General features: G+C 40.9%; 2 protein-coding genes across 2 annotated transcripts in view; one reads left to right on the forward strand and one right to left on the reverse strand.

Moving 5' to 3' along the window:
* Window positions 1-9,608, forward strand: part of LOC119901308 (trafficking protein particle complex subunit 8-like) — a 30,472-nt gene extending 20,864 nt beyond the window's left edge. The window contains exons 14-15 of the mRNA XM_038716926.1: window positions 6,950-7,039; window positions 8,331-9,608. Coding sequence (XP_038572854.1) covers window positions 6,950-7,039; window positions 8,331-8,565 — 325 coding nt within the window. The 3' untranslated portion in view covers window positions 8,566-9,608. The remainder of the gene's footprint in view (window positions 1-6,949; window positions 7,040-8,330) is intronic.
* Window positions 9,609-12,800: 3,192 nt separating this feature from the next.
* LOC119901311 (cystinosin-like) overlaps window positions 12,801-15,226 on the reverse strand; it is a 43,075-nt gene continuing 40,649 nt past the window's right edge. The window contains 1 exon segment of the mRNA XM_038716931.1: window positions 12,801-14,328. Within this exon segment, the coding sequence (XP_038572859.1) occupies window positions 14,180-14,328 (149 nt within the window). The 3' untranslated portion in view covers window positions 12,801-14,179.

Genomic DNA, 15,226 nt, shown 5'->3' on the forward strand with positions numbered 1-15,226 from the left:
TAAAGTTTTGTTCAGATGTGAGCATGTACAGTGAAGTTACAACAACTTCCTGCGTCATGGCGAAGCATTGAACTTTGACGCCACACCACGGACACACCGTTATCCGAAAACTCACAAGATTCACAACATAGCATCATCAATGTCTTAAGGCTCTTCTGAGACTCTTTGAAGCAGGTGAGGCAAATATGTTGGGAGTAGTACATAACAGCATAAAACTTGACACTTACTGTTGCCAGCAGGTGGCACTATGACATTGTGTTTTGTTATGCATATGGATGTGTTCAGGGCGGGACTCTCATCCTACTTGTACCATTTGGTGCAGATCTGAGGATGCACACTGACGTTAAAACAACTTCCTGTTTCACGAAGCATCAATTTTGGACGCCAAGTAATGAACACGCCCATTGACGAAAACTTACAGATAGCACAACTTTTCATCGTCAATTCCTTTAGAAGGCACTGCAGAAATCTGAAGTTGATCGGACTAAATCCCTAGGAGCTCTGACTGGATTGATGTTTATCATCACAAAGCTGTGGTCACTCTGAGTAACTAGAGATACAAAACGAGTATACGGGTCTTTTTTCCAGATTATTCCCATACAGACGCATCTTCTGCTTTCCTATGGCATGACAACTTTTATTAAAACAGTTCTATATTTTAATAATCAACTCTGGAAATGTAGTTGTGACAGGACGATTTGATGTGATATAAAGGCAACTCTGCTAGTAGTAACAACGCGTCCCATAATCATGAATATATCTGTAATTTTACAGCATTTAATGGCACTTTCTTCCTGCCTTTTCTTCATCTCAGCTCTGCCTTTTTTCCTTCTCTCATTCTCCTGTGCTTTTTTCTCCACACTGCTCGGCCGCGCACACATAATGATCGCTGTGTTGATGTGTGTGCATGCGACCAGTCACGTGTGATGACAGAGATCATACCATCAAATTAAAAGTCTGCGGGTTTAATTTCCACAGCGCCTTATTGTTTACACTGTCGTTGGTCAGTAGCCTGCAAGACAATAGGCTTCATGAATGAACCAATGAGCAAACACTAGGTAGTACTTATGGGAGTTGTAGTGTCACATTGCAATTCCTTTGTTATTTCAGTCTTTTGACAAGACTAAACTTTTTCAACACGCCAAAGTGGCTAGTGGGAGTGACTGTGTTACCCACCACGGCCGAAATCCACCCACATTTGGCGGGTTGGCGGGTGTTAATGTCAAGCCCTGATTACAGCATCAAAACGCTGTATCAAATCAGTGGGTTTAGACTGCACAGCACAAATCTGAAGTCAGTCGGACTAAATCCCTAGGAGGAGTTCGTTAAAGTACAAAGTGTGTCAATCGCAAAAAATGAGCATTAAATCCAAAATGGCCTACTTCCTGTTGGGTTTAGGCAATGGCTCCAAGAGGCTTTTCTGTGCATCTGGACATGATAAACATACCACAGACATTTTGTACACGTAAGTGAAACTTTGTCTGGGGGCTGCTCTGTAGGGGGCGCTAGCGAGCCATTTTGCCACGCCCATGCGTGAAACCCATAAAACACGGGGAAAAAAAAAAGACAAAAAATCCCTTCAGTTTCAATTGGGACCTTACACGTTTCGTGCTCTGAATACAGTTAAATAAATATAATATATATTAATATAAATAAATAGAGAGATAATAGAGATAGATAGATCGATATAGATAGATCTGATTCTGATTCCTTGACATTCAGTAAATATATGTTGTGATAACCGTATTTGATCAATGAGCACAGCAAATTGTCTGAAAAGGACCTAAAGAGGTACATAATCGGCAGATTAAATTTTATAGGCTCCGTGCTGAGATTTGCATCCACCTCTTTTCTCAGCATACAGGTCATGCTGGTCATTCAATTAGAATATCATCAAAAAGTTGATTTATTTCAGTAATTCCATTCAAAAAGTGAAACTTGGATATTATATTCATTCATTCCACACAGACTGATATATTTCAAGTGTTCATTCCTTTTAATTTTGATGATTATAACTGCCAACTAATGAAAACCCCAAAATCAGTATCTCAGAAAATTAGAATATTGTGAAAAGGATCAAGATTGAAGACACCTGGTGCCACACTCTAATCAGCTTATTAACTCAAAACACCTGCAAAGGCCTTTAAATGGTCTCTCAGTCTAGTTCTGTAGGCTACACAATCATGGGGAAGACTGCTGACTTGACAGCTGTCCAAAAGACGACCATTGACACCTTGCACAAGGAGGGCAAGACACAAAAGGTCATTGCTAAAGAGGCTGGCTGTTCACAGAGCTCTGTGTCCAAGCACATTAAGGGAAGGAAAAGATGTGGTAGAAAAAAGTGTACAAGCAATAGGGATAACCGCACCCTGGAGAGGATTGTGAAACAAAAGCCATTCAAAAATGTGGGGGAGATTCACAAAGAGTGGACTGCAGCTGGAGTCAGTGCTTCAAGAATCACCACGCACAGACGTATGCAAGACATGGGTTTCAGCTGTCGCATTCCTTGTGTCAAGCCACTCTTGAACAAGACACAACGTCAGAAGCGTCTCGCCTGGGCTAAAGACAAAAAGGACTGGACTGCTGCTGAGTGGCCCAAAGTTATGTTCTCTGATGAAAATAAATGTTGCATTTCCTTTGGAAATCAAGGTCCCAGAGTCTGGAGGAAGAGAGGACAGGCACAGAATCCACGTTGCTTGAAGTCCAGTGTAAAGTTTCCACAGTCAGTGATGGTTTGGGGTGCCATGTCATCTGCTGGTGTTGGTCCACTGTGTTTTCTGAGGTCCAAGGTCAACGCAGCCGTCTACCAGGAAGTTTTAGGGTTAGGGTTTATGTCTTAAGTAATATTCTAATTTTCGGAGATACTGAATTTGGGATTTTCATTAGTTGTCAGTTTTAATCATCACAATTAAATGAAATAAACATCTGAAATATATCAGTCTGTGTGTAATGAATGAATATAATATCCAAGTTTCACTTTTTGAATGGAATTACTGAAATATATCAACTTTTTGATGATATTCTATTTATACGACCAGCACCTGTAAATGCGAGGTGCATGCAATTCTCGGCAGGCAGGTAGAATTCGGCACAACGCCGGACATTGTAAAGGACCAGAACCCCACCTTACTTTTTTTAGTCTGGGAGTCTCTTTTTCTCCTGCTGCTGCTGCTGCTTCTTCTGGAATATTATTAGCGATTGGCAAACAACGAATTGGTGCCTTACCACCAACAACTGGTAAGGAGTGTGGATTTTGGTACTTATATTATTTAAATAAATAATAATAATAAACTCATGTCCTCTTTAATATTGTTTGGTTCGCGATACTGAAAAATAATTAAACTTATTAATTAATTAATTATTAAACCAAAGTGTACTTTTATCGTTCTGAGGTTTTGAACCACTGCCTTCTTTCTTCTTCATGCTTCTTACAACATGCTCCACAGCATCTTTTTGCCCGTAGTAGTCACAGCCACTTATGTTTATGTTTGCCTATTTTGAATTATGTGCTGTTTAGTCCAGTGTGTACAAATCTAAGTCTTGATAGGATTGTTTGGTCTCTCCTGTTCCATCCTGCACATCTCATTTCTCCAAGTATCCTCTGCACTCTGTAGAACTCATTCCTCTCTTCCTCTAATTACTTTTGCCACCTTTCCTTCATTTAATTAATTGATTTCTGGAGATGTCACCTCTGACCAGTGGGGGCTTACCTGATTTTGTATTTGTGTAGCTCCCAGCATTATCATTTACATATGAAAGCCTTCCCCAGACCTAGGAGGAAGTGGGTTATGGGGGAAACACTGACACGAAATCCATGTCAATTCCCGGCAGTCCCTGACAGTTTTTGATACTGGCCAGAAATTCCCATGTGCAGCCATTAACCTGAACTTCCATGGCAATTTAACGTGCCATTTACTGCTGAAAATCCCACTTTTCATGCAGTGTAGCCTGCACCTCTGGTCTCACGGCAAATACGCCAGCTTGCTCCGCCTCTAACTGTCTCTCTCTCCCTGTATGTGTCTCTGCTAACTATCTACATCAGCACTACTTTTCATAAAGTCGCCGTGTTTATTAAACTCACCCGTGATTCAGTTTTCAAGTTGGATAGAAACTGAAACTATTGTTAGTCTGCAGTGGTGCGTTCACTGTCATTCCGTAATGTAACATTTCCTCCATGTTTGTTAATGTAATATCTCTGTGTGTTTCTCCGCAAAATGCTAAAGTGCCAAATAAAGAGCCAAATATACTTTGGCAGGTGCACATATACCTGGCCGGCCGCTCAAATAAAGTATATGTTGAAAACACTGTATTCAAAGTTAGTGCAAGCTGTAGGCCTGTATTTTGTAAATATTACACCTTCGACCAATTTTATTGTCTTCCGACTGCGTGTCACCTGACTATTTTGGTCCAGTCATGATTGAGTGATCATGCCTGCAACTTCACCTACATTAATTAACCGAAGATGGAATATAATAATAATAATAATAATAATGCCCCCTCAAAAATCGGAATAGAGCATTAAGGCCTGCAGTGTGAACGTAGCCTAAAACATTACGTCTGTGATACAGTGACCTGCTGTTGAATGCATTTAATACACCATGTCTGTCTACAGTGTACGGCTGAGCAATAAAACAATAATGAAAATTATCGCAATATAATTTTCCTCAATAACAATATAATAAATGTTCAATATATCGTCATAAATATTTGCTTTAATTAATTTGAATCACAAACAAATTAGCACTTGATTTTTCTATTAAAATATTTTGTTGAAAAAAGAGGCATGAAAAAAGATTAACTAATCATATTTGTTGAAAAAGATAATAGTTTTGAATGTTCTACTTCAGACTTGTGAAATGATCCACTGTTTGGCATCAAGTGTTTGTCACATTCTGACCATAAAGATAAGTTATAAGTTTCACTCAGGAGCAAAAAATCTGCCTTTAAACTTGAAAGAAATAATGATTTGACATATATTGTGATAATTATCGATATAGAATGATATGAAATGTGTTTCTGTAAATAATATCAGAGTACTGTGATAATATTTACAGAAACTAGACACAGGTCTAGACCTGCTCTTTTATGAAAAGTGCTATGAGATAACTTTTGAAATTGAATTGAAAATTGAAAAATATACTGTTTCACGACTCATTAACATTAGCGCTCTGCCAGAATCAGAAGGGACGGACTGGTGACTGGAGGTGCAAAGGGAGAAGAGAAGGGGAGAAAGAATGCAGCCTTGAGGGGAACCGGTGCTGATGGTCCTGGAATCAGAGACATGTTTTCCCAGCTTCATGTGCTGCTTCCTTTCCGTCAGGAAGTCTGTGATCCACCTGCAGGTGGAGACGGGCACGTTCAGCTGAGAGAGCTTGTCCTGCAGAACTTCCAGACTGAAGTAGCGTCGTTTGCAGAGAACTGGTCCTTTAGCCTCTCTGAGTACAGTCGTTTAGCTTCTCGCACCTGAACACGCTAAACCTGTACTTTAACGCCCTGCGCCCGGCTCGGTCCCCACTCCTAAATGCCTCCTCCTTTTCCAACCTTAGCTGTCTGAGTTTAGCTGTAAACCAGGGTTTGTCACCCTGGTGCATGTTGGTATGCAGGCAGGGGCGGACTGGTCATTGTGGTGTTCAGGAACAATCCCGAACGGCCGGTCTATTTCAAGCCGAACCGGCTGGGGGTCGGGAGTTTTCAGTTTCTAATGTTTTACTTTATGATCCGCGACGCACCAGCCAGCCGTCAGCAGCAGCAAACGCTGTCTGTGTCTATCAGACTGGGTCCACAATCAGTACAAGCAGAGTCAGGGTCCAGCACAGGGGAAGCTGAGCCAGGGAGAGGCCTACTCCGAGCTGAAGATGAAGGGATTTGATTTTTATGCACACACATAGGCTACACACTGCTCTATTTTATGGGAATGCATGCATTGTAGTTTTTGATTATATTTAAGTATTTTAGCACTCTGTCTGACTCAGGCTTGCCTGACCTGGTCTTGTTCAGTGCAGAGCTGCCTTGCTTATACAAACTGAAGAGGCAGATGTCATCCTGAGGTTTCTTGAAGGTCTTCAGCATAATCTGATTTTCTGTATGCAACAAAAACACTAATATGTATTAAAATAACTGCAAAAAATATTTCTTGCATAAAAGGCCTCTCCGTCTCAAAGTCCCGGGCTGAATTTCAGTCCCAGAACATCCCTGTATACAGCTGTCCTCACAGAAGCTGAGGACGTCACATCATTAGTAAACTCTGGATTGTTGTTGGCAACAATCTTGAATACATCCCAGTCAGTGCAGTCCAAACACGCCTGGAGATCCTCTACAGCTTCACTGGTCCATTCTTTGATGTCCTCACCACAGGTTTACAGAGTTAAAATTTTTGCCTGTAAGCATGAATAAGGTAGATCATAAAATGATCAGAGTGTCCCAGTGCAGCGCGTGTGACGCCGTGATAGGCACTGCTAACTGTGGTGTAGCAGTGATCCAAAGTGTTCCCCTCTCTGGTTGGACACTTTATGTATTCTGTATTTGGGGAGTTCTTGGCTGAGATTTCCCCTGTTAAAGTCACCGAGAACAATAACAAGGGAGTCCAGGTTTGTCTGCTCCACACACAGTATCCGGTCACCCAGCTTGCTCTGTGCGTCTTGAACGTAGGCCTGAGGCAGAATGCTAGAGAATTCTGTTTCGGGCTCCTCTTTACGCTGCAGCTGGCTGGCTTCGAACTCTTCAGAGTCCTGTATCAGTTTACACAGCCTATGAGACTCTTAAGCACAACATACTGAACCACGGACTGTACTTTTATGTCAGTATATAATTTTATATTTTTGTATATAACGTTTGCTTTTGTGAGTAGCATAAAGGAAACAAATTGCATCTCATTATACAACCCTGTTGCAAAATGAAAAATAAATGAAGAAGTGGTTAGTAAAGCTGCTTTTCTGCTCTCTGTCTCTAGTCTCTGTGTGGTGCCTGTTACTCTGACTCTGTCCAACTGCTCCTTGGCTCAGGTGGATGTCATCATTGACATGCAGCACAAAAGCACCAGGTAGGTTTCTTTGTAGATGATGCATTTTTACACACACAATCACACACCAGTGTTTCCCCCTATATGCATTCAAGAGAAGTGGTGCGCGCTGCTGAATTATGACCGCCTCTACTAAAATTTCACACAATCATTATTATATCAATGCGCTACTTATGTTCACTCACACACACTGCAAGCACGGTAACACTCATCGCTTGGCTCGGTTCCTCTTCTCATTCTTCAAAGGACATACTGCTGCTGTTATGAGAGCAGCGTAACTCCGAATTGGGAGGTGCTTAGCAAGTGTTTGATTTTCCAAGCTGCAGAAAGTGACGCTGAACGCAAACAGAGGAAAATATTCTGGCAGTAAATGTATGTGTTGGTTACGGTGTGTTAGCTTCTCAAGACCAAGAAAAGTCTGCTGGCAAAGTGAAGCCAGTTCGCGCTAGCTAACATCTCCCCTTCCCTTCAGACTGCACAGCTGAGCAATAAAGCTTGTGCTTTAAAATTAACAGCTGCTTTTTGGCAGCTATGTAACTTAGCATTAGCTCAATTTATAGAAAGTAACTGGTAGCTGTATTTTATTACTACCTACCCTTATTAATATATTAACAGGGGTTTCCTGCAGTTAAGGCAAAACATGCTGTGCCATAAATGTAAAATCACTGTGGAGAGCATCATAATCAACTAAATTACTTTCACCAAATTTTATGGTTGTAGTTCCTCCCCAGCAGACTGATCTTTGGGTGTTGTTTGTTTATTATCTGCTCCAGCTTTTCCAACTATTTGTTCAGAGAATTGGTGAAAATATGGCCATGTACACAAGAGCAATACTTCAAATATTTGATTATATCTTTTCATGTGACAACACTGAAGAAATAACACTTTACTACAATGAAAAGTAGTGAGTGTACAGCAACAGTGTAAATTTCAAAATAACACATCACCCAGCCATCAATGTCTAAACCACTGGCGGCAAAAGTGAGTACACCCCTAAGTGAAAATAAAATAAAAATACATCATAACCTTTAATACACATTAAGGTCAAACAGATTACTGAAAATACCATGTCTCAACCTGATTTGTTACAAAATAACACATGTACACAGAGTTTCACAGAAGAAGAATGCTGTAAAATTCCAATTAACAAATAGTCCCAGACTTGTGTATACAATAAACTATACACAGTGAAGGTATTTTGCTGTCTGACAGTGGACAGGACTTGGACTTGATGGCCAGTCAAATAACTTTCGATTGTCTGGTTAAGGTGAACATATTGTCTAAGCTCTCCATATATCCATGCCTTTTTCAGCACGGAGTCTCTGGAGGTCCACAGCTCTTTTACCTGGGTGGGTCAGACCCAGTATAAGCTGCAGCTGAAGCCTCAGGAGGTGCTGTGCCTGACCCTGAGAGCCTGTTTCCTCCAGGCAGGAGTCTACAACCTTAACACGCACCGAGTCTTTGCCAAGCCAGCTGAGCAGGCCGCCATGTGTGAGACGAGCCAGCAGACAGCTAGTCCTGCTCTCATAATCATCAACAATGCCTGAGCAGAGCGTCATGGCCTGCATACAGGAGGACCTGGACTTCAGGAGTCCATCAGCTGCTACTGTACACATATAACCATACTTTTGCTTCTTGATTAATACTGGACAGCAGGAAACACAGATGTTTTGTACCAATTGGTAAAATAGAAAAAGGTTTATTTACAACAAACAGCTTCAGTTTATACAGATTGATGAGGTTGATCTACAGATGAAGTGGCCAGACAGTTTATGGACCTCAGAACTATGTAGTCTCATCAGCCAAGTATCAAAGAATTTCACTTGCATGTTACTTTTTCTGTACGACATCCCAGCCCTCCGTACCTCTACTGTCTCCACCCACTCTTTACCCTTCTGTTACCAGCATCTCAAACAAAACTTGTTTGGAACCTAACAAAAGCTATGTCATCTGGCTGACACATGCTGATGTTGACTCTGGAATGGTGACTCTGATCTAAAGTCAAAAAGCAAAGTCAGAGACAAACCGCTGTACTTATTTTTGACCGGGGGCTGGGTCCCCAAGTGATCCCCAAGTGGTGTGAGCACTTAACACTTGGGGATCAGTTTTTGTTTGATTAGCTAGACTGGTCCTTAGTTCGTAAATCTGTGGACTGATGCTTTAAATATAACCTCAATCTGCAAATATACTGAATTCTGGACAGTGTATGAGCAGTTGTCATGAAATGTCAGTTGTCGTTCTAACAAGAACTGTTCACATCCTGAATATTGTACGCACATGTTGATTGTCACATTCAGTCTACAGCTTCGGGCATCCAGCTACTCCTGAAGTACTTGTCAAGAGGCTGACCACTGAAGCCAATCTTACTGCCCACTCTGTATGATTTTCACTGACAGTACAACAGACTACCCATATTGCTTATGTGCATGCAGGTGATTTTTGAGTCCAGCCAATCAATCAACATACCCTCCTAACCTGTGTGTTTAACCCCACCATGTTGTGATTGACTTGACAGCTTTTCTGAAAATGATGTATTATATTTATATAACAAATTTGATGTAAATAGAAAATAAAACTTACTAATAACTAACTTTGTACTGTGAGAAACTGATCTCTTTAGCCGTATGCGAATCTTCTGAGGGGGATTTTCCATTCCTAACACCAATAAGTTGTACAGGCTGTGGCCTGTAGCAATCTTCTGAGGGGGAGCTGTGCCCCCTGGTCTACAGCTGCAGCCAGGCGTAATTTTTTTTCCTCCACAAGATAAGCCTTTTATGCAGATTTTCTCCTATACTCAGTCTTTTTGGAGACAATAGCACTTATGTCTGTCAGACCTGATGTGGCTAAATTACATGCCTCTACTTAAATCAACAGAGGATGACCTAGTGCGATGGATGACATTGCTCATGGGAAAAGACACCGCCGTAAAAATGATGGTACTTCCCAAAATCAATTACTGCCAAGAATCAGTTCTAAAACTCTGCAAAAATCAAAAGATTGTGGTGGTTTAGAACTAGGGATGCAACGATTATAGATTTTGTTGGTACGATTATTGGCAGCCCCGCCATCGTCAACAAGCGGTTGACGATGGATGGATGGATTATTGTCAGAGAAATAATCACGGTTTCATGATTATTACAATTATGCATTAATTTAACAACACTAGTAATAACTTAAGTTGAGTTTTAATATTTAATGACATTAACAATTATATTTCTATAAAATGTGTTATTAAAATAAGAGGAATATTAACTTTTATCCCCCAGGGGAAATTGTTATAAAGGAGGGGAATAAACTGAACTGTTACTGTCATCCACTCTCATCCATACATAAGTATTAGTGAAAATGATGTGAAATTGAGTGCAGTGTTAACTGAAATGCAGTTAACTGGTAGCCTATAGTCCTGAAAGTCTATAAGCTCCTGATGTATGTTAGTGTTTTACACCTGGCAACATTTTCTCAACACAGACAGGAGGAGGCAACATGATGTAACATTAAATGTTCAGTGACTGAAGGTCTTGAGAGGACTATGTTCTGTTTTCCATAAAGGCCCTTTCAGAAAAGAAGCGATTTGCACTGCGTGGAATATGCTCAGCGCTGATATTCAACTACTTTGACCGCAGCGTGCGCGCGAGCTCGCCGTGTGGTGCGCGTTGCTCAAAGCAGCAACAAACCAAGCCATTGAAATTAATGGACCTCATAGCGCAGCGGTGGGTCTGAACGATTACACCTGCTTGGTTTGTTTACGTTGCACTGAAAGCTCGACTGTCAACGCTAGGGCATTGATTATAAGTGACACGTTTATATTTAATTCCCTACCAACTTGCTACGTTATTCAATATAATGTATTAGGCCTTCCTTTATTTGGCCGTGCAAAGCTAGGTGGTGATCCCACAGGTGCTGCATCCAGTTTAATGTAATTATTCGCTCCTTTAGCAGGAACCTTTTAAACGCAAGTTTTTGAACAGGTGATCCGTCATCTTTAGTAACGCCCTGGTCAGACTTGGTGTACCCGAAATGCTCCCACACTGCCGACTTTATTTCCACCAAAGAAACGGCTAAAGCTTCACAGTTTGGCCCCTCTGCCTTAAGCACAACACTTACGCAGATGCATTGCTCCTGTAACTTTGTTTTTGTTTTAGCAAGTTGCCACAGTTTCGTTCCCTGCAACAGAAACACTCGGTGTAGTGGAGCCTTTAAACGTTGACGTTTTAAAGCGTGGTTAATAGTGAAATCCGGTAATCGCTGCATCCCTATTTAGAACTACCTTTTTTTCCATTTCTTCATGGCCAACAGACTACAATATCAGAGCACCAGCCTGTCCCACAAGAGAGCAGGCAGAGGGGCGGATCCATTGTAAGAGATTAAAATGGATCATTGGATGGACATAGAACAGAAATTCTGTTAGGAAATTGAAATTTCTGGCATAAGATATGTGAAGACCTAGACCGACCGTTCGGGATTGTTCCTGAACACCACAATGACCAGTCCGCCCCTGGAGAGACCAACCTGGCGGAACCGTGCCATCCCGGTAGGCTACAAATACAAGTAGGCTATAACCACCGTTTCTGGCAGACGGCTGTTAGCAGCGGGAGCGGACTGGTGTGTTTTCTGATGTGATCAACAATATATAGGCTAATGTTTACCTTTCTACCTAAAGTCTTTGTTTAGAATAATATAATTCTGTTAAACTCTCTGAATTTTCTTTTGTTTGTGAACAAGCTGCATTCAAGCTGTGCTTTCTAGCTTCCACCTTACAAACACCTAGATTTCTGTATTAGAAACGGCGACTCACATGGCAGAAGGATGAAAGGGTTTGAAATGAGGAGGCCTACTATTGTGTAAATTAAATTGAAATATTACCTCTGAGTATTATAGGCCTAAAGCCTTTCTGAATAAATAAACACCAGTTTGACTGTTTTTCTCTGAAGTGCGCAAAAAAACCCCTATCACTTAAGATCATTTGCAGAGCACACAAAAAGAACCAAATTTAGGACAATAAACACAAATGGAGATTTCTGTTTCTGCAAAAGAACGCCTCAAATATGTTGTACAGCTTAATCAGGAATCATTAATACTTTCATGCAGTGCAATTTATTCTCATAAATAAGGTGACAACCTTACAGGAGGACAAATTACATTTAAATTGATTTTCAAGTGCATAGTTTCACATTGCCTATCAGATGTTTGTTGCCTTATTGAGCCAAATGCTGTGCAGCAGCTTGTGGATGTGATGTGCTGCCTGGAAAAACGCGTTACGGAAACTATAACACTATTTTATTAAAGAAATCTTTGTGTGTCATATAAAACAAATCATATTTCTTTTAACTCATTGGCAGCTTCGTTAAATGAGTGGACTGTTTGTGTAGCCTAAATAAATGTTCAAACACAAGGGAATGCATTAGGTTTACTCTCTTTTCAAACCGGGGGGATACAAATTACTACCTGGATCATCCTGTCTTGCATGTGCGTCTCCAGCCAGTGATGTCATTACTCCTGCAGATCGGTTATAAAGGCTTTTGGGAGTACGGACACTTTTAGTGAGGTTTCTATGCACAGTTTTATAAATGAGACCCCAGGTCCATACAGAGAAACTGTCTGGAGTGAAGCAGCTGTCCTGATTGACCCTCCACCAGAGCAAAAGTTTCCTCTGTCCTGTGCCGTTCCGGGCATCACACCAATGAAATGAAACTAAATTATAAGCTATAATAAAAAAACAAATAATCACTTTTTACCTACGTAATATTGCAAAATGATGCAGAAAATCTAGTCCATGCATTTGTTACTTCTAGGCTGAATTATTACAATTCTTTATTATCAAGCCTGCTCAAATAAGACCAGTTCAGCTGATTCAGAATGCTGCTGCAAGTGTTTTGACAGGAACCAGGATAAGAGATCATATTTTCCTGTTTTAGCTTCTCTGCACTGCCCAGTAAAATCCAGAATAGAATTTAAAATCCTTCTTCTCACATACAAAGCTCTTAATGGTCAGGCAACAAGAGTAGGCTTAAGGCTCATTTATACTGCTGCGTAGGGTCTACGTGCGTAGCCTATGGCCTAGGTACGCACGTAGCCATGCATTTATACTTGTGCGTAGGTGTTTCCGTCATTCTGCAGTTAAACCCCCAAACGCTAGTCGGCAGTAGCGCTACAGCGTCCACTGTGTTGACTTTTGCCGGCCGAGCAGGCTAACTTCCAGTTTAGCGCTCCGCTAATGTAAATGGGGGTAAAATTGTATATGTGCTGCTGGTGTAGCCTTTTCAAATGTTACCGACCGAATGGATCACATTCTAATAGCGAAACGAGTCATTTCGCTCGGGTTGCGACGGTCAAATATATTGATTCACTGTGTTACAGCCGCCGTTTTTGCCGCTAGTAATGTTACTTTAAAGCATCTAACCATCACAGAGCTTACGGTCCACGTCGACTCGAGGTGTAGTTACATTTTGAAGGAGGTGCGCATGAGGCGACGGCGTAGCCCTCTGCGTAGCCCCGTAGCTTACGCCGTCACCTACACCGTCGATTTGACGCAGAAGTATAAATTGCACTTTAACACTTTTAACAACTTGTGACTGTGTGTTCTGCAGCTCAGTGTGATTTTCCACCAGTATTTTTGAGGTGTGCTTGACTAGCAGCTAAGCAAGCATAAGGATGATTGTTACAAAGTGACAGAACTTGGTTATGGAAGTAAAGGCTGGACTACAAACGAACTGTTTTCAAGCAGTTCAGAGCAGTGTTTTCTGTGGGAGATGGGAACTCCCTTTGGGAGTTCCACCTGGCTAATCTATTACATGCACAAAAAAGATCCATCCATCCATCCATCTTCATCCGCTTATCCGGGATCGGGTCGCGGGGACAAAAAATATATATAACTCAAAAAATAGAAAGGTGAAAAGACAAAAAGCACCTCCATTGTACCCTTTCGAAAAACACACTCTCCTATCCTTAATTATATTATCCAAAAATACTATTTTGATTCAGCTGTGATATATATATATATTATCAATACAACAGTTTTTCTTGTACCTTCTATCAACCAAAAAAGTTTCATACAGTGGTAAACAACAAGTGCTGATCCTGAGATATTTAAGGAGGCGGCCCACTGAGCTCAAGCTGGATACAAATCAGACACGAGTTTATCCACACAGCACCGAGTCAGCATCAGTCCTCTTGTTGCTCTCCAACAGCTTCATACTGTGGTGGCTGTCTGTAGAGACAGTAGTGCTGAGTCATGAAGAGGACGTCAAACACCACAGAGAACAGACCGAGACCAAACTTTGTGGGATCACCAAATATCAGCCTCCACTCGTCTGAGGAGAGAAAGTTTTGTACAATATATACACTGTGTTAGTCAAATACCCAGAATACTATTTTCATTTTTTTAAATTAACGTAAATCTTTATATAAATAAAGAAGCATAAATAATTTGACATGCTAATTGTGGGGCTCTAGGGATGGCAATGTTGGTCGGTCAGTACACCAGTTTGGTCCAGACAGACATATCGCAATTGAATAACTATTTAATAGAACCCAATTTCATGCCAACTTCACTTTGGTGAACTTTCACTAACTGAAATTTTATTTGTCTAATATTATAAATAAATTGTCTAATTTGTCTAATTACTGGTTTATGCTACTGGTTTATGAACAAATACTAAGGGCATTCCCTATAGCCTCAGCTGTACTTTGTGTAACACTGAACACGGTAACCATCAGTCATCAGGAGAATCTGGATATATCCCTGTAATTCTCTTCTTCCTATAAGAATATCTTACATCTGAGTGCATTTATAAAAACCTGACCCCTCATTTCTTGAATTTCATGAGAAAAGACAGAATAAAATTAAAGCTGCAAGCAGCGTTGGGCAGGCCCTCACACGTGTAGCACTGAATTTGCCGCGCGCTTCAGATGCTGCACAAAGGTGTTAATCATCACTTCCTGTGTCCCATTTGTAATGCTACATAGCAATTCGCACTACGACTATAATGGCGCTTTTCCATTACCAGTACCAGCTCAACTCATGGCCGTGCTCCGTTTTCCAGTACAGATAGTTCACTTTTCGTAAAACTGTCAATATTCAAAATCTACACAGTTGATTTCGCACCTCAAAACTTCTCAGAAGTGGATTTAGTGAGAATAATCGTCATATTCTGACTGACTTCAGATTTAAAGTACAGTGAGTGTAAAAAATCCAAAAATGACCATAAA

This window comes from Micropterus salmoides, unplaced genomic scaffold (assembly GCF_014851395.1).
Source record: "Micropterus salmoides isolate LMB-PRFRI ecotype aquatic unplaced genomic scaffold, ASM1485139v1 Ms_hic_scaffold_13, whole genome shotgun sequence".
Classification (NCBI taxonomy): Eukaryota; Metazoa; Chordata; class Actinopteri; order Centrarchiformes; family Centrarchidae; genus Micropterus; species Micropterus salmoides.